The sequence below is a fragment of the Camelus dromedarius genome, chromosome Y (assembly GCF_036321535.1).
Source record: "Camelus dromedarius isolate mCamDro1 chromosome Y, mCamDro1.pat, whole genome shotgun sequence".
Lineage (NCBI taxonomy): Eukaryota > Metazoa > Chordata > Mammalia > Artiodactyla > Camelidae > Camelus > Camelus dromedarius.
In genome coordinates, this window is record NC_087473.1 from 13126891 (window position 1) to 13145599 (window position 18709).

The 18709-nt window shown below is 67.7% G+C and overlaps 1 protein-coding gene across 1 annotated transcript; it reads right to left on the reverse strand.

The window, feature by feature from the left end:
* Positions 1 to 200: 200 nt before the first annotated feature.
* On the reverse strand, positions 201 to 2720 carry LOC135320358 (uncharacterized). The gene is made up of 5 exons (XM_064483439.1): positions 2257 to 2720; positions 1516 to 1663; positions 968 to 1027; positions 656 to 767; positions 201 to 526 (listed from the first exon to the last, which is right to left on the reverse strand). Exons 1-5 carry the CDS (start codon positions 2676 to 2678, stop codon positions 201 to 203), a joined length of 1068 nt encoding a protein of 355 aa, XP_064339509.1. The 5' UTR covers positions 2679 to 2720.
* Positions 2721 to 18709: the final 15989 nt, after the last annotated feature.

Consider the following 18709-nt stretch of genomic DNA (forward strand, 5'->3'; position numbering starts at 1 on the left):
CTGAAAGCTTCGGTGCTCTGCGCGTGCGCCTGGGTCCTCCGGGCCCCTGGCTCACCCTCGCGCCCGCTCCCTGGGCGGCCTGGGGTCGCCCCGCTCCCAGGCTTCTCTCAGCCTGCCTCTCCCCGATTGGGAAAGGGTCCGGGAAACACTCTTCACCAACACCCCCAGCCCCCCGGGCTCCTCAGGGACGTGTCCCCCTCTCAGTTACCTCTCCCGGCGCCTTGCTCCCTCGGGTAGCAGCGCAGGGGGTTGGGCCACAGGTCCTCGCCGATGATCTGGCAGAGGGAACGGGCAGGTCGGGACAGGGCCCACACCCCTTCCCCGAGCAGCTGGCCACCGCCGACGTCGCCATTTCCGACCAGGCCCCGAGGGACCCCCACCTCAGCAATCCCGTTAGACCCGGGGCACTTGTGGCCTGACAACCAGTTGAGGAAGTGAAGGCTGACGGTGTCCTGCCTGCGGCTGGGGGCTCCCCGTTCGTAATCCCAGAACCACTGGACTGGAGTGGAACTATACGCCCTATAGCCTAGAGGAAGAGTGGGGATACGGGGAGGGATCGCCCTGGCCCAGCGTCCAAGGCCTCCGGGGCACACCCCGCCCCGCCCCGCCCCGCCCCGCTCCGCTCCCTTCCCCCATCCCGGGACAGCCCACCTACCTGCGAAGCTAAGGTGATACTCCTTAAGGATCACTTGGTTGCACAAGTAGGGCTTGCTCCGGAAAAAGAACATCAGTCTGCAGCGGTACTCGGGGCGGCCCAGTTCCTGCGCCTGCCACGCCCAACAGCAGGAGAAGAGTGAACTCTCGTCCCGGCCACCTGAGCTGGCCTGCCCGGCAGGGATGAACCACTTCCCCTTCCGCTCTCCCGCTGCTCACACCCAGCCCTCGGGGACACCCGGCCCCCTCCGCCCCGCATCCCCCATCCCCCACCCCCCACCCCCCACCGTGGCCTCCGTCTGCCCGGCCTGACCTCCAGCTGGATCATGTAGCTCCGCACACCTTCGTCTCGGTCACTGATCAAGGCCGACAGCTGGGGATGATTCACAATCTTCAGTAGGTCAAGGAGCCTTCACGTGTTACGGCTGGAAGAGCCACAGCCAACACAGCCAGGCTGGGGCGAAAGGAAGAGACCAGACAGGCGATCTGCCGGGACTCCGGGCGCGCACTGCTGCCCACCCCATCGCCCCACACCTCCGACCTCCTCGGCCCCTGCCCTGCCGTCTCACACGCACGTGGAGGCGGGGTTCCGGCCTTCCCGTGCATCTTGGGCTGTCCGCACCCCCTCGGGGAGCGCCTGTTCCCTCGATCGTCCCCGACATTCCAGCTGGCCTGCGTGTGCTGGGTGCAGGCTTGTCACCGCGGGCGGAGTCGGGATGTGCTCTGCCCCCGTGGACCCATGCCTCCTCTGAGTAGGGGACGCCCCAGGGGTGCTGACAGGAAGCCCCGGGCCTCTGAGCCGCCCTCTGCGGTGAGAGGAGTCTGTCTGTATGGCTAAGTCTGCAGCTCCGGGGGACTCACAGGGTGCAACGGGGAGGGCACGTGCTTCTGCCTGCACGAGAAGGCCCGGTGGAGGCCGGGCTCGGAGCCCACCCGAGGGCGTGTCTGGGGTCCCGTAGTCTTGCCCGGGACGGGGGCCTCTTGCAGCTCACACCTGGCCGCGGACGACCTGGGTCCTTGGCACGGACATGGCGGCAACATATCCACAGCCTCTGGCTGACTGGGATGGGTCCTGCACGCCCACCGGTCTCCTGGGATTTCCCCCGGAGACTGCACACTTCCACTCTCTGCTCTGTGGGGAAGGTGCTGGGGGCTCTGCGCGTGCTTTCCACTGTTGCCGTGTGCCCCATGACCCCAGGAAGGCTTCCCCTGCAGGCCCCACGCCAGAAGGTTCCACCCAAATTTGGCGCTCCCACGCCTGCACGTTTGGCCTTTGGCCCTCAGCGCCCTCATGCTGTGCCCTTGCAGGCCTCCATGCCTCCACTCTCAGGCCTCTTCCCTTGGCCTTGGCGCCCGCCTTCCTCGCTTCCTCCTGCCCCTTGTTCCGCCGCTCCCAGTCCTCCTCTTCTTTCTCCTCCTGCTTCCCCTCCCCACCCTGCCCTGCGCCCCCGCACCCAGACCCCCGGCCCTGGCCCCGGCCCCAGTCCGTTGCCGCCTCCCCTCCTCCTCCCCCTGTCCCAACCTCCTTCTCGCCCTGTTCCCCCTCCTCGGCCCCCTCCTGCCCTCCAGCAGCAGCCAGCCCCAAGCAGCAGCAGCAGCAACAGCAGCAGCAGCAGCAACAGCAGCAGCAGCAGCAGCAGCAGCAGCAGCAGCAGTAGCAGCAGCAGCAAGTATACAGGTTTGGCCCAGAAGCCGGGGATGTCCTGGATGATGGCTTTTCTTCGATCCAAACGAGGCTCCCGCCTCCGTCGGATCCTGCGCTTGAGCCGCAAGTAGGCCCCGCTGGCTTGGGCGTTCACAGCGCTCTGCTCTAACTGAAGGGCCCCCAGCGCCTCCAGCGGGCTCAGAGAGGTCGGGGGTCCGCTCCCTGGCTCTGCGCGCCCCTGCTTCCGGGGCTTCTCTTCCCGCTCCTTGGCCTGCACCTCCTCCTCCTCCTCCTCCTCCCGCGGCTCCTGCTCCTCCTGCTCCTCCTCCGCCACCACCTCCTCCATGTCGTCCGCCAGCAGCGCCAACGCCTCCCCCATGCCCACAACCTCCGCCTCTGTCGATGCAGCTGCTGCCGCTGCCGCCGCCGCTCACTCCCGCACGGCCTCCACCCTCAGGCTGCTGGCCTCCTCGCACCTGCCACCCGCTAGTGCCTGCTCTGTTCCCAGCCCTGCCATGGCAGCGGGAGGCCCGCGGGCCCCTGCCTCCTGAAGGCCCCCTCCCACAGCTAAGGCCACCCAGGATTCCTGGGGAGCCCCGCCTTCCCCGGGCCCCCGCCTCACTGGCCCTGTGGCCCTGGCCCTGAGCTGCGAGCCGCAGCTGCCAATGCCGAGGAACAAGGAGCGGGAGGTGGAGGCGTAGCACGTGGCCGGAGGAGCCGGCCGAGCGGCCGAGGTCCCCGCGCGCAGGCGCTGCCGCTGGCGCTGGCGCTGGCGCTGGCGCTCCGCGCTTGGGTCTTCCAGGGCTCGCTGCCGCCCGGACCCGGCGGCCTGCTGTGCGGCCCCCTGGCAGCTGGGGCGCATGGGCATGGCCTCGTACCCCATCCCCGCCACGCCCCACGAGGCCCGTGGGAATTTGCAGCTTGGCTGGAAGGAGGCCCGAGTCGAGTCGGGCCCAGGCCGCTCGCCCCACCTCCCGACCAATCGGGGAGCGGCCAGTGGGCGTCACCCTGCAAGGCCCCGCCCCCCAGCCGGGAACCCGGCCGGCCGCCTGGCCTCCGCAGCCCCAGCTTTCAGCCCAGCTCCCTGACCAGCTTCCAGGGGGCACCTGGGCCGCGCGCTGCCTCCAGGGAGGCCTCCGGCCTTGCATCTCTCTGGCACTGCCCGGCGGCCCGCTGACACCTCTTCGGTTTCTGTCACCTCCCACCACGTGCCCCCCACCTCCCCACCCCACCCCCAACCCCACCCCCGACCACCTGTCACTCCGGTTTCACGCGGCCCCTTCACCCCCTGGGAAATCTGCTAAGCTCCAGAGGGAAAGACAGCCCGGGTACTTTGCTTCCAGCCAGTGTCTGTCAGAGTTGAACTGCTCTGCTCTAGGGGACAAAAGCCATGCAGCAGCGTGTTCTCTTTGTCTTCGCTCTCTCTCCCTGTCTCCCCCTTGCTGTGACTCTCCCGCGTCTCTCTCTGTGTGTCTCTGCGCCTCTCTGCGTGTGGCCGTGCGTGTGTGGGTGGGTGTGCGTGTGAGTGTCTCCGCTTCCGCTCTCTCCCTCCCTCCCTCGCCCCCTCCCCTCCCGTTCCCGGGATCTCTGTTAGCTCCCACAGACACATAATGGCTTTCAGAAAGCTACCCTGCCCGGAAATAGAAGACCTCTCCGCCCGGGCCAGCGGAACCCCACAGTCTGGACGTGGGCGTGTCCACACCATTGCACGACGGCCCTTCCTGTGCTAGAGAGGCCAGGCCGTGCCTTTCTCCCAGCCAGCAAAGGTGACCGGCATCCGTCGCCGCCGGGATCGCCCGACACTGCGCAAGACGAAGCCCTGGCCAGCCTGTGCAGAGAGAGACAGGCAGAGGGACGACGCGGTTTGCCGGCACGCTGGACCCACCCCCCCCCCACCCTCCACCCCGCCCCGAACAGTGGTGTTTGGCAGCCCAGACAGTAAGGTGTTTAGGACGCCACCCGGGTCGGCGGCCACCGCACGGCACGCCTTCAGCGCCGCAGACGGAAGGAAGTGACTTCTGCCCGCAGTGTGAACGCCCTTGGAGGTGGTTCCGCTCTCGCCCAGCCTCCAGATGAGCACCCGTCCCAGCCTTCGCCTTCACTGCAGCCTTTCTCGCCGACAAAGCCAGTGTGTGCCACTTGCTAATGCAGCGCTGCTGGTCGGCCTCCCGAACCTTACCAAACAAGCAAGGCAAGGTGTTTCCTGTCGGCCTACTCGGAGGGAGGACAGGACGCGTGTGCCGCCGCCAAGGAGCTCAAGGTTCAAAGGCGGTTGTCGCTCTGGGGGCGGGGGCGGGGGCGGGGGGCCCTGGTCTTCCGCACGCGGCAAGCAATCTGCCCTATCCTATTTCCTGCGTCCTTCGCACCTTCCCTGTCTCTCCAGAAAGCACGGGACTTCCCCACTGCCTCTTCTGGCAGCCCGGTGATTCCAGCTGGCCCAGAGTCGACGTCCGTTTCGAAAGCCTGTCACGTTTTCAGGGTCCGTGCACGCACGCCTGCCTTCGAGCCCCACTCTCAGGCCTCCTCACCAGACACGCACACGCACACGCACACGCACACGCACGAGCGGAGGCACACCTGCACGCGTGCAGACCTATACGTCTACACGCTGCCCGCCGTCTGTGTTTCCAGGAGAAAGGATTTTTTACCTGCGCCCCTCTCGCCCCGCTCCCGCAGCCCGTCGTGTGAGTCCTTGTTCTCTCCCCGGATATTGCTGCCTTCCGCCCGCCTGGGTTGGCTTCTCTCCCAGCTGCCTTTGACTGCCGGACCGCGGGAAGCACACAGGCACGACGTCATTTCCCTTGGTCCTCTCTCACCAAGCGGAGAGGAATCTCAAGCTGTCTGGGGCCTAGCCGTCTTGGAGCTCACCTGTCCCTTCCTGCCGATGTCCCGGGCGCTCCAGTGCCCCCAGTGAGCTTCCCAGCGAGATGCTCGTGCCCTCCTTTGCTCTGCACGAGCACGTGTCTGCCCTGAACTGCCTTCTTGTTGCCTCTCACACGGCCTTCGGAGGCCCCTGGCAGCCAGGGCTCTTTGCAAGAGCTGTCTTCCTGTAGCACAAGAGGGCCAAGTGTAAGCTGTCTTGCCGAAGCGTCCCACACAAGGTCCTTAAGAATGTGGGGATCACCGCCTGTCTGAAGGAAGAAGCCAGTGAAGCCGAGCAGGGAAGGGTCAGGTGGCCGCCCTTCCCGTCCTGCCGTCTGCCGCAGAGCCTGCCGCGACACACACGGGCAGGCGCGCACTCACTCACAGACACGCACGCTCGCACGCACACTCACGCGCAGAGCCACCTCGGGAATCTTGCAGGCCCTGGGACCAGAGATCGTGCCTCCCTGGGGCGGAAGGCAGCATGCCTTTTCGTGTGCCCGGAGCCCTGGCTACCACTCAGGGGCCTCAGGGGCTTTGTAAATGTCAGGGCTACCGTTCGGCCTCTCTGGATCCTTCTCTGCTGGCCACGCCCACGGCTCAGGTATCCCTCGTGGCCTACACGTCCCTCAGGCCACACGCTCCAGGTCACGGGTGGGCCAGGCCACATCCAAGGGGCCGACTTAAGACGGGCGGTGACCCGTCGGCGCCCCCTGGCCCAGACCTCTCGCGGGTCGCCTGTGACAAGAGCGGAGGACGGGCCGCAGCATCACAGGCCAGAGACGTGCAAGGCGCCAGCCGCACACGGACGTGCGTGCATGTGAGGCGTGATGGAGGGCAGGGAGCCGGGGCACCTGACAGGGGGGCTCCCGGCCACAGTCAGACAAACAGACACAGATGCATCCGCGGCAAGAGGGGAGCAAGACGGGCAAGGCCCACCCAGAAACTGCCTTTCCACGCAGGACACCAGCAAGCCCCTGGCCAACGTCCGTACGCCCGACCCGTCCTGCGACAGTGGGAGCCTGCCCGTGCGCACTTCCATCGATGAGGGAGACCAGCGCCGGACATGTCGTCGCGCCTGGGACTGCCCGGGTGCCCTGGTACCCGCAGGGGCGGCACGGAGGATGTGGGTCCTCCACCGTGGGACAACACCTGAAGGTAAGGGCCCGAGTGAAATGCCCCAGCAGGCATGGCCAGTTCCCACGTCCGTCTGAGCTTTGTCCGAGCCCCAGGAAGAATCCCACTTAAGCCGCGTCGCGTCCTCCAGGTTGGACCGCAAGGCCCGGCCACGGCACCCGAGCCTACGGGGGCCGGCTGCCTGTAAGCCTTCCTCCCCTACCCGTTGCCGGCTCGACACGTTCCCCGCCTCCACTGCAGGGCAGGCCGGACCCGACCCCAGCCGTGGCGCCTACGGGCGCTTGGGGCGGCAAAGGTCGAGCGAGCCTTGTGAGAACCCTGCCCAATCATTCCTCGAGTCTCTCCCCTTTGGCAGGTCCTTCTCAAGAGCCCTGGCCAGGCCTAGAGGCCTGAGGGGCCGCGGCCCTGCGGGGCGCCCACCACGGCCGCCTCAGCCCTCCCTCTGGGCCCCAGCCGCAGGGTCCCTGCAACGCAGCTGCCCTCGTGCCTTCAGAGCAGGGGAACCTAGGCACTGACCTGGGGAAGGGGCGAGGACAGCAGCAGCCCGAGCGGGACAAGAGGGGACCTCTGCCACCCTACGATTGTACACGGAGGCTCTCCGGCCTTCGGGTCCCCAAACCCGACAGGCCGCAGCTGGTAGCGGACAGCCGGTGCCGCTGGGAGGCCAGGGAGGGCTGGGATCCATGAACCTCCCACCGCAACCCTCCACGACCGTGAAACGTTCTGCTGGGGCAGTCGGTCAAGCACACCCCCAAAGTGCGGCAAAGCAGGGGCGCTGTGGGGTGTCGTCGGGGACAGAGATGCTCACCACGCGGCCAAACTGCAAGGGACCGGGAGGGAGAGAGGGGGCACGCACCGCGCTCTCCCAGGCCCGGCTGTCCCACAGACGGTGCCTAGCTTTGTGCGGGGACCTCAGGTGTCTCCGGAAAGCGGCTGTCCCCTCGGGAAGGACCCCGCCGGGTGCTGGCCACCGACTGCCCTCCCCATCCCGTCTCGTCCCGCCCCCCACCCCAGACCTGCCCACTCGCCACCCCCCCAACACACACAGCCCCCCACCGCCTGCCGCCATCCCTCCCACAGGCCCCTTGCCCAAGATCTGTCTGCACCAGGACTGTCCCCTTCCGGTGGCCTGATGCCCAGGCAGCTCGGGGCTGTGTGTTGGAGGGATGTGTGGCTGGCAGTTCCCTGACCAGGACAGAGCCGCAGGGACTGTGTCCCGAGGAGAAGCGTGAGTTACTCTGAACGTTCGGGCCCCTTAGCTAGCCAGCGCAGACTCGGGTAGAAGCTTTCGGCCTACGTGTCACACAGCCTGAAGAGCGGCACAGCCCGCCACGGCGCAACGCCGGTGTGGGAGAGAGGGGAGGCGGCACACTGCCGGTCTGGGGCGGCGCGGGCCCTGCGGCCCCGCCCCCTGACCTTCGCCCCTCGGACTGTTGCGCCCCACGAGGAGACCCCAGGGAAAGGAAGGCGCTCACGCCCCGGGAGGCCTTTCCAGCAGGGGGAAGGGGCTCCTGTCTGCCACTTCCTCTCCTCCCCAAGACCCCGGAGCCTGAAAGCCAGCAATCTCGCTGCTGCCCCAGCCCCCGGAGGCGCCGGTCTTTTCCGCTCCCGCCCAGCCCCCGCCCGCAAACAGCCCGGCACCCTTGCCCGCCTGCTCCCCTGCTCCCTCACCCGCACAGCCTCACGCGCCGGCACGGGGCCACAGCCGCAGCTCACGCCCGCCTTTCCCTCACACTTGCTTGGACCCCTGCACCGCCCCACCCAGCCAGGGCTGAGCGGGGTCATGCCCGGAAGGATTCCACACTCACAGCCTGCCTCCTGGGGCGCCTGGGGGTGAACAGGGACCCTCGGCTTAAGAAGTCGCCCGTCTGGCGTGGGGCCGACGGCTGGCGCACACCCCAGACGGAGGGGGCTGAGTGAGGCTCCGCGAGCAGAGTGAACACTGAACCCAAGCCACAGCGGGCCACGAGGCCCCTACCCGCCAGCACCGGTCCCCGTCTCCTTCCCCGGCCCACGCAACAGGTTCCCAGCGCACCAGCCTGTCTCTTTCGTTGCTTCCTGCTCCGAGACCCTGCCCTGTTCGGAGGCAACCTGGCCTCCCCGGAGCAGCAGCCGAGTCCTGCCCTTCCCACGTCCTCCACTTCCTCAGGACCGCCTCTCTGCCACACACGGGCAGCCGGTTCAAAAGCCCCACCGGACTGGGCCGGAACATCGCCAATCGGCGACCCGCGAACAATCACACAGGACGGGAGCAAGACAGGAGCACTCGTTAGCTTGTTGATGTCTCTCTCGGCCTCATTCCGGGTACGTGCTGCCCACCCTCTGCAACCTCCACTGGCGATCCTTTCCTCGTTCCTCTCCGTTGCCCCAGACCCCGGCCGCCGGCCTCCCGCGTCTGCACGCGCCTCCGGGCTCTCCTTCTACTCGGCCGAACTCGCCTGCTCCGTCGCCTTCACCGCCAGCTCTGCAGGACCACCGACGCGTGAGAAAGCCTGCTCGCGGGCACGCGTGCACAGAACGACACGGACACGCTCGGGAACAACACAAGGCGTAGCTGAAGCGGCCTGTGTCCAACAGACAACCGGAGAGATGGCGCACAACAGGCAGCACGCCCCGCCCTTTCTCCCCGGCGCCTCCCCGCTGGCCACCAGCCAGCCTGCGGCCCTTTCCAGGGCCGTCCGGGTGGAGCCAGGTCGCTAAGGGATGCGCCTGGACATTCAGGGAAGACTGGGAGAACCAGCCCAGGAGAGGGACGGGACGCGACCCGGGAGCCCACCTCCTCAGCGTCTGGAGGCCTTGGCCATGCGGCCGGGGGCGGACGGAGGGGCCCAGCTGATCCCAAACGCGGAGGCAGTCGGACGAGGCCCCAGGGAGGGCCGAAGCCAGGAAGTGCCGACGCACATGAGGGTGCCTGAGGAGGCCCGCTCCTTTCTCGGACACCCCTGGGACGTTCACCGAAAGCTGAAAGCTTCGGTGCTCTGCGCGTGCGCCTGGGTCCTCCGGGCCCCTGGCTCACCCTCGCGCCCGCTCCCTGGGCGGCCTGGGGTCGCCCCGCTCCCAGGCTTCTCTCAGCCTGCCTCTCCCCGATTGGGAAAGGGTCCGGGAAACACTCTTCACCAACACCCCCAGCCCCCCGGGCTCCTCAGGGACGTGTCCCCCTCTCAGTTACCTCTCCCGGCGCCTTGCTCCCTCGGGTAGCAGCGCAGGGGGTTGGGCCACAGGTCCTCGCCGATGATCTGGCAGAGGGAACGGGCAGGTCGGGACAGGGCCCACACCCCTTCCCCGAGCAGCTGGCCACCGCCGACGTCGCCATTTCCGACCAGGCCCCGAGGGACCCCCACCTCAGCAATCCCGTTAGACCCGGGGCACTTGTGGCCTGACAACCAGTTGAGGAAGTGAAGGCTGACGGTGTCCTGCCTGCGGCTGGGGGCTCCCCGTTCGTAATCCCAGAACCACTGGACTGGAGTGGAACTATACGCCCTATAGCCTAGAGGAAGAGTGGGGATACGGGGAGGGATCGCCCTGGCCCAGCGTCCAAGGCCTCCGGGGCACACCCCGCCCCGCCCCGCCCCGCCCCGCTCCGCTCCCTTCCCCCATCCCGGGACAGCCCACCTACCTGCGAAGCTAAGGTGATACTCCTTAAGGATCACTTGGTTGCACAAGTAGGGCTTGCTCCGGAAAAAGAACATCAGTCTGCAGCGGTACTCGGGGCGGCCCAGTTCCTGCGCCTGCCACGCCCAACAGCAGGAGAAGAGTGAACTCTCGTCCCGGCCACCTGAGCTGGCCTGCCCGGCAGGGATGAACCACTTCCCCTTCCGCTCTCCCGCTGCTCACACCCAGCCCTCGGGGACACCCGGCCCCCTCCGCCCCGCATCCCCCATCCCCCACCCCCCACCCCCCACCGTGGCCTCCGTCTGCCCGGCCTGACCTCCAGCTGGATCATGTAGCTCCGCACACCTTCGTCTCGGTCACTGATCAAGGCCGACAGCTGGGGATGATTCACAATCTTCAGTAGGTCAAGGAGCCTTCACGTGTTACGGCTGGAAGAGCCACAGCCAACACAGCCAGGCTGGGGCGAAAGGAAGAGACCAGACAGGCGATCTGCCGGGACTCCGGGCGCGCACTGCTGCCCACCCCATCGCCCCACACCTCCGACCTCCTCGGCCCCTGCCCTGCCGTCTCACACGCACGTGGAGGCGGGGTTCCGGCCTTCCCGTGCATCTTGGGCTGTCCGCACCCCCTCGGGGAGCGCCTGTTCCCTCGATCGTCCCCGACATTCCAGCTGGCCTGCGTGTGCTGGGTGCAGGCTTGTCACCGCGGGCGGAGTCGGGATGTGCTCTGCCCCCGTGGACCCATGCCTCCTCTGAGTAGGGGACGCCCCAGGGGTGCTGACAGGAAGCCCCGGGCCTCTGAGCCGCCCTCTGCGGTGAGAGGAGTCTGTCTGTATGGCTAAGTCTGCAGCTCCGGGGGACTCACAGGGTGCAACGGGGAGGGCACGTGCTTCTGCCTGCACGAGAAGGCCCGGTGGAGGCCGGGCTCGGAGCCCACCCGAGGGCGTGTCTGGGGTCCCGTAGTCTTGCCCGGGACGGGGGCCTCTTGCAGCTCACACCTGGCCGCGGACGACCTGGGTCCTTGGCACGGACGTGGCGGCAACATATCCACAGCCTCTGGCTGACTGGGATGGGTCCTGCACGCCCACCGGTCTCCTGGGATTTCCCCCGGAGACTGCACACTTCCACTCTCTGCTCTGTGGGGAAGGTGCTGGGGGCTCTGCGCGTGCTTTCCACTGTTGCCGTGTGCCCCATGACCCCAGGAAGGCTTCCCCTGCAGGCCCCACGCCAGAAGGTTCCACCCAAATTTGGCGCTCCCACGCCTGCACGTTTGGCCTTTGGCCCTCAGCGCCCTCATGCTGTGCCCTTGCAGGCCTCCATGCCTCCACTCTCAGGCCTCTTCCCTTGGCCTTGGCGCCCGCCTTCCTCGCTTCCTCCTGCCCCTTGTTCCGCCGCTCCCAGTCCTCCTCTTCTTTCTCCTCCTGCTTCCCCTCCCCACCCTGCCCTGCGCCCCCGCACCCAGACCCCCGGCCCTGGCCCCGGCCCCAGTCCGTTGCCGCCTCCCCTCCTCCTCCCCCTGTCCCAACCTCCTTCTCGCCCTGTTCCCCCTCCTCGGCCCCCTCCTGCCCTCCAGCAGCAGCCAGCCCCAAGCAGCAGCAGCAGCAACAGCAGCAGCAGCAGCAACAGCAGCAGCAGCAGCAGCAGCAGCAGCAGCAGCAGTAGCAGCAGCAGCAAGTATACAGGTTTGGCCCAGAAGCCGGGGATGTCCTGGATGATGGCTTTTCTTCGATCCAAACGAGGCTCCCGCCTCCGTCGGATCCTGCGCTTGAGCCGCAAGTAGGCCCCGCTGGCTTGGGCGTTCACAGCGCTCTGCTCTAACTGAAGGGCCCCCAGCGCCTCCAGCGGGCTCAGAGAGGTCGGGGGTCCGCTCCCTGGCTCTGCGCGCCCCTGCTTCCGGGGCTTCTCTTCCCGCTCCTTGGCCTGCACCTCCTCCTCCTCCTCCTCCTCCTCCCGCGGCTCCTGCTCCTCCTGCTCCTCCTCCGCCACCACCTCCTCCATGTCGTCCGCCAGCAGCGCCAACGCCTCCCCCATGCCCACAACCTCCGCCTCTGTCGATGCAGCTGCTGCCGCTGCCGCCGCCGCTCACTCCCGCACGGCCTCCACCCTCAGGCTGCTGGCCTCCTCGCACCTGCCACCCGCTAGTGCCTGCTCTGTTCCCAGCCCTGCCATGGCAGCGGGAGGCCCGCGGGCCCCTGCCTCCTGAAGGCCCCCTCCCACAGCTAAGGCCACCCAGGATTCCTGGGGAGCCCCGCCTTCCCCGGGCCCCCGCCTCACTGGCCCTGTGGCCCTGGCCCTGAGCTGCGAGCCGCAGCTGCCAATGCCGAGGAACAAGGAGCGGGAGGTGGAGGCGTAGCACGTGGCCGGAGGAGCCGGCCGAGCGGCCGAGGTCCCCGCGCGCAGGCGCTGCCGCTGGCGCTGGCGCTGGCGCTCCGCGCTTGGGTCTTCCAGGGCTCGCTGCCGCCCGGACCCGGCGGCCTGCTGTGCGGCCCCCTGGCAGCTGGGGCGCATGGGCATGGCCTCGTACCCCATCCCCGCCACGCCCCACGAGGCCCGTGGGAATTTGCAGCTTGGCTGGAAGGAGGCCCGAGTCGAGTCGGGCCCAGGCCGCTCGCCCCACCTCCCGACCAATCGGGGAGCGGCCAGTGGGCGTCACCCTGCAAGGCCCCGCCCCCCAGCCGGGAACCCGGCCGGCCGCCTGGCCTCCGCAGCCCCAGCTTTCAGCCCAGCTCCCTGACCAGCTTCCAGGGGGCACCTGGGCCGCGCGCTGCCTCCAGGGAGGCCTCCGGCCTTGCATCTCTCTGGCACTGCCCGGCGGCCCGCTGACACCTCTTCGGTGTCTGTCACCTCCCACCACGTGCCCCCCACCTCCCCACCCCACCCCCAACCCCACCCCCGACCACCTGTCACTCCGGTTTCACGCGGCCCCTTCACCCCCTGGGAAATCTGCTAAGCTCCAGAGGGAAAGACAGCCCGGGTACTTTGCTTCCAGCCAGTGTCTGTCAGAGTTGAACTGCTCTGCTCTAGGGGACAAAAGCCATGCAGCAGCGTGTTCTCTTTGTCTTCGCTCTCTCTCCCTGTCTCCCCCTTGCTGTGACTCTCCCGCGTCTCTCTCTGTGTGTCTCTGCGCCTCTCTGCGTGTGGCCGTGCGTGTGTGGGTGGGTGTGCGTGTGAGTGTCTCCGCTTCCGCTCTCTCCCTCCCTCCCTCGCCCCCTCCCCTCCCGTTCCCGGGATCTCTGTTAGCTCCCACAGACACATAATGGCTTTCAGAAAGCTACCCTGCCCGGAAATAGAAGACCTCTCCGCCCGGGCCAGCGGAACCCCACAGTCTGGACGTGGGCGTGTCCACACCATTGCACGACGGCCCTTCCTGTGCTAGAGAGGCCAGGCCGTGCCTTTCTCCCAGCCAGCAAAGGTGACCGGCATCCGTCGCCGCCGGGATCGCCCGACACTGCGCAAGACGAAGCCCTGGCCAGCCTGTGCAGAGAGAGACAGGCAGAGGGACGACGCGGTTTGCCGGCACGCTGGACCCACCCCCCCCCCACCCTCCACCCCGCCCCGAACAGTGGTGTTTGGCAGCCCAGACAGTAAGGTGTTTAGGACGCCACCCGGGTCGGCGGCCACCGCACGGCACGCCTTCAGCGCCGCAGACGGAAGGAAGTGACTTCTGCCCGCAGTGTGAACGCCCTTGGAGGTGGTTCCGCTCTCGCCCAGCCTCCAGATGAGCACCCGTCCCAGCCTTCGCCTTCACTGCAGCCTTTCTCGCCGACAAAGCCAGTGTGTGCCACTTGCTAATGCAGCGCTGCTGGTCGGCCTCCCGAACCTTACCAAACAAGCAAGGCAAGGTGTTTCCTGTCGGCCTACTCGGAGGGAGGACAGGACGCGTGTGCCGCCGCCAAGGAGCTCAAGGTTCAAAGGCGGTTGTCGCTCTGGGGGCGGGGGCGGGGGCGGGGGGCCCTGGTCTTCCGCACGCGGCAAGCAATCTGCCCTATCCTATTTCCTGCGTCCTTCGCACCTTCCCTGTCTCTCCAGAAAGCACGGGACTTCCCCACTGCCTCTTCTGGCAGCCCGGTGATTCCAGCTGGCCCAGAGTCGACGTCCGTTTCGAAAGCCTGTCACGTTTTCAGGGTCCGTGCACGCACGCCTGCCTTCGAGCCCCACTCTCAGGCCTCCTCACCAGACACGCACACGCACACGCACACGCACGAGCGGAGGCACACCTGCACGCGTGCAGACCTATACGTCTACACGCTGCCCGCCGTCTGTGTTTCCAGGAGAAAGGATTTTTTACCTGCGCCCCTCTCGCCCCGCTCCCGCAGCCCGTCGTGTGAGTCCTTGTTCTCTCCCCGGATATTGCTGCCTTCCGCCCGCCTGGGTTGGCTTCTCTCCCAGCTGCCTTTGACTGCCGGACCGCGGGAAGCACACAGGCACGACGTCATTTCCCTTGGTCCTCTCTCACCAAGCGGAGAGGAATCTCAAGCTGTCTGGGGCCTAGCCGTCTTGGAGCTCACCTGTCCCTTCCTGCCGATGTCCCGGGCGCTCCAGTGCCCCCAGTGAGCTTCCCAGCGAGATGCTCGTGCCCTCCTTTGCTCTGCACGAGCACGTGTCTGCCCTGAACTGCCTTCTTGTTGCCTCTCACACGGCCTTCGGAGGCCCCTGGCAGCCAGGGCTCTTTGCAAGAGCTGTCTTCCTGTAGCACAAGAGGGCCAAGTGTAAGCTGTCTTGCCGAAGCGTCCCACACAAGGTCCTTAAGAATGTGGGGATCACCGCCTGTCTGAAGGAAGAAGCCAGTGAAGCCGAGCAGGGAAGGGTCAGGTGGCCGCCCTTCCCGTCCTGCCGTCTGCCGCAGAGCCTGCCGCGACACACACGGGCAGGCGCGCACTCACTCACAGACACGCACGCTCGCACGCACACTCACGCGCAGAGCCACCTCGGGAATCTTGCAGGCCCTGGGACCAGAGATCGTGCCTCCCTGGGGCGGAAGGCAGCATGCCTTTTCGTGTGCCCGGAGCCCTGGCTACCACTCAGGGGCCTCAGGGGCTTTGTAAATGTCAGGGCTACCGTTCGGCCTCTCTGGATCCTTCTCTGCTGGCCACGCCCACGGCTCAGGTATCCCTCGTGGCCTACACGTCCCTCAGGCCACACGCTCCAGGTCACGGGTGGGCCAGACCACATCCAAGGGGCCGACTTAAGACGGGCGGTGACCCGTCGGCGCCCCCTGGCCCAGACCTCTCGCGGGTCGCCTGTGACAAGAGCGGAGGACGGGCCGCAGCATCACAGGCCAGAGACGTGCAAGGCGCCAGCCGCACACGGACGTGCGTGCATGTGAGGCGTGATGGAGGGCAGGGAGCCGGGGCACCTGACAGGGGGGCTCCCGGCCACAGTCAGACAAACAGACACAGATGCATCCGCGGCAAGAGGGGAGCAAGACGGGCAAGGCCCACCCAGAAACTGCCTTTCCACGCAGGACACCAGCAAGCCCCTGGCCAACGTCCGTACGCCCGACCCGTCCTGCGACAGTGGGAGCCTGCCCGTGCGCACTTCCATCGATGAGGGAGACCAGCGCCGGACATGTCGTCGTGCCTGGGACTGCCCGGGTGCCCTGGTACCCGCAGGGGCGGCACGGAGGATGTGGGTCCTCCACCGTGGGACAACACCTGAAGGTAAGGGCCCGAGTGAAATGCCCCAGCAGGCATGGCCAGTTCCCACGTCCGTCTGAGCTTTGTCCGAGCCCCAGGAAGAATCCCACTTAAGCCGCGTCGCGTCCTCCAGGTTGGACCGCAAGGCCCGGCCACGGCACCCGAGCCTACGGGGGCCGGCTGCCTGTAAGCCTTCCTCCCCTACCCGTTGCCGGCTCGACACGTTCCCCGCCTCCACTGCAGGGCAGGCCGGACCCGACCCCAGCCGTGGCGCCTACGGGCGCTTGGGGCGGCAAAGGTCGAGCGAGCCTTGTGAGAACCCTGCCCAATCATTCCTCGAGTCTCTCCCCTTTGGCAGGTCCTTCTCAAGAGCCCTGGCCAGGCCTAGAGGCCTGAGGGGCCGCGGCCCTGCGGGGCGCCCACCACGGCCGCCTCAGCCCTCCCTCTGGGCCCCAGCCGCAGGGTCCCTGCAACGCAGCTGCCCTCGTGCCTTCAGAGCAGGGGAACCTAGGCACTGACCTGGGGAAGGGGCGAGGACAGCAGCAGCCCGAGCGGGACAAGAGGGGACCTCTGCCACCCTACGATTGTACACGGAGGCTCTCCGGCCTTCGGGTCCCCAAACCCGACAGGCCGCAGCTGGTAGCGGACAGCCGGTGCCGCTGGGAGGCCAGGGAGGGCTGGGATCCATGAACCTCCCACCGCAACCCTCCACGACCGTGAAACGTTCTGCTGGGGCAGTCGGTCAAGCACACCCCCAAAGTGCGGCAAAGCAGGGGCGCTGTGGGGTGTCGTCGGGGACAGAGATGCTCACCACGCGGCCAAACTGCAAGGGACCGGGAGGGAGAGAGGGGGCACGCACCGCGCTCTCCCAGGCCCGGCTGTCCCACAGACGGTGCCTAGCTTTGTGCGGGGACCTCAGGTGTCTCCGGAAAGCGGCTGTCCCCTCGGGAAGGACCCCGCCGGGTGCTGGCCACCGACTGCCCTCCCCATCCCGTCTCATCCCGCCCCCCACCCCAGACCTGCCCACTCGCCACCCCCCCAACACACACAGCCCCCCACCGCCTGCCGCCATCCCTCCCACAGGCCCCTTGCCCAAGATCTGTCTGCACCAGGACTGTCCCCTTCCGGTGGCCTGATGCCCAGGCAGCTCGGGGCTGTGTGTTGGAGGGATGTGTGGCTGGCAGTTCCCTGACCAGGACAGAGCCGCAGGGACTGTGTCCCGAGGAGAAGCGTGAGTTACTCTGAACGTTCGGGCCCCTTAGCTAGCCAGCGCAGACTCGGGTAGAAGCTTTCGGCCTACGTGTCACACAGCCTGAAGAGCGGCACAGCCCGCCACGGCGCAACGCCGGTGTGGGAGAGAGGGGAGGCGGCACACTGCCGGTCTGGGGCGGCGCGGGCCCTGCGGCCCCGCCCCCTGACCTTCGCCCCTCGGACTGTTGCGCCCCACGAGGAGACCCCAGGGAAAGGAAGGCGCTCACGCCCCGGGAGGCCTTTCCAGCAGGGGGAAGGGGCTCCTGTCTGCCACTTCCTCTCCTCCCCAAGACCCCGGAGCCTGAAAGCCAGCAATCTCGCTGCTGCCCCAGCCCCCGGAGGCGCCGGTCTTTTCCGCTCCCGCCCAGCCCCCGCCCGCAAACAGCCCGGCACCCTTGCCCGCCTGCTCCCCTGCTCCCTCACCCGCACAGCCTCACGCGCCGGCACGGGGCCACAGCCGCAGCTCACGCCCGCCTTTCCCTCACACTTGCTTGGACCCCTGCACCGCCCCACCCAGCCAGGGCTGAGCGGGGTCATGCCCGGAAGGATTCCACACTCACAGCCTGCCTCCTGGGGCGCCTGGGGGTGAACAGGGACCCTCGGCTTAAGAAGTCGCCCGTCTGGCGTGGGGCCGACGGCTGGCGCACACCCCAGACGGAGGGGGCTGAGTGAGGCTCCGCGAGCAGAGTGAACACTGAACCCAAGCCACAGCGGGCCACGAGGCCCCTACCCGCCAGCACCGGTCCCCGTCTCCTTCCCCGGCCCACGCAACAGGTCCCCAGCGCACCAGCCTGTCTCTTTCGTTGCTTCCTGCTCCGAGACCCTGCCCTGTTCGGAGGCAACCTGGCCTCCCCGGAGCAGCAGCCGAGTCCTGCCCTTCCCACGTCCTCCACTTCCTCAGGACCGCCTCTCTGCCACACACGGGCAGCCGGTTCAAAAGCCCCACCGGACTGGGCCGGAACATCGCCAATCGGCGACCCGCGAACAATCACACAGGACGGGAGCAAGACAGGAGCACTCGTTAGCTTGTTGATGTCTCTCTCGGCCTCATTCCGGGTACGTGCTGCCCACCCTCTGCAACCTCCACTGGCGATCCTTTCCTCGTTCCTCTCCGTTGCCCCAGACCCCGGCCGCCGGCCTCCCGCGTCTGCACGCGCCTCCGGGCTCTCCTTCTACTCGGCCGAACTCGCCTGCTCCGTCGCCTTCACCGCCAGCTCTGCAGGACCACCGACGCGTGAGAAAGCCTGCTCGCGGGCACGCGTGCACAGAACGACACGGACACGCTCGGGAACAACACAAGGCGTAGCTGAAGCGGCCTGTGTCCAACAGACAACCGGAGAGATGGCGCACAACAGGCAGCACGCCCCGCCCTTTCTCCCCGGCGCCTCCCCGCTGGCCACCAGCCAGCCTGCGGCCCTTTCCAGGGCCGTCCGGGTGGAGCCAGGTCGCTAAGGGATGCGCCTGGACATTCAGGGAAGACTGGGAGAACCAGCCCAGGAGAGGGACGGGACGCGACCCGGGAGCCCACCTCCTCAGCGTCTGGAGGCCTTGGCCATGCGGCCGGGGGCGGACGGAGGGGCCCAGCTGATCCCAAACGCGGAGGCAGTCGGACGAGGCCCCAGGGAGGGCCGAAGCCAGGAAGTGCCGACGCACATGAGGGTGCCTGAGGAGGCCCGCTCCTTTCTCGGACACCCCTGGGACGTTCACCGAAAGCTGAAAGCTTCGGTGCTCTGCGCGTGCGCCTGGGTCCTCCGGGCCCCTGGCTCACCCTCGCGCCCGCTCCCTGGGCGGCCTGGGGTCGCCCCGCTCCCAGGCTTCTCTCAGCCTGCCTCTCCCCGATTGGGAAAGGGTCCGGGAAACACTCTTCACCAACACCCCCAGCCCCCCGGGCTCCTCAGGGACGTGTCCCCCTC

Excerpts from the sequence above, each read along its gene's own strand:
- LOC135320358 (XM_064483439.1), bottom strand. The coding sequence starts at position 2,678 with ATGGGGGAGGCGTTGGCGCTGCTGGCGGACGACATGGAGGAGGTGGTG. Across the intron at positions 768-967 it reads GCTACATGATCCAGCTGGAG|GCGCAGGAACTGGGCCGCCC; the intron begins GTCAGGCCGGGC and ends TGGGCGTGGCAG. Across the intron at positions 527-655 it reads GTATCACCTTAGCTTCGCAG|GCTATAGGGCGTATAGTTCC; the intron begins GTAGGTGGGCTG and ends CTCTTCCTCTAG.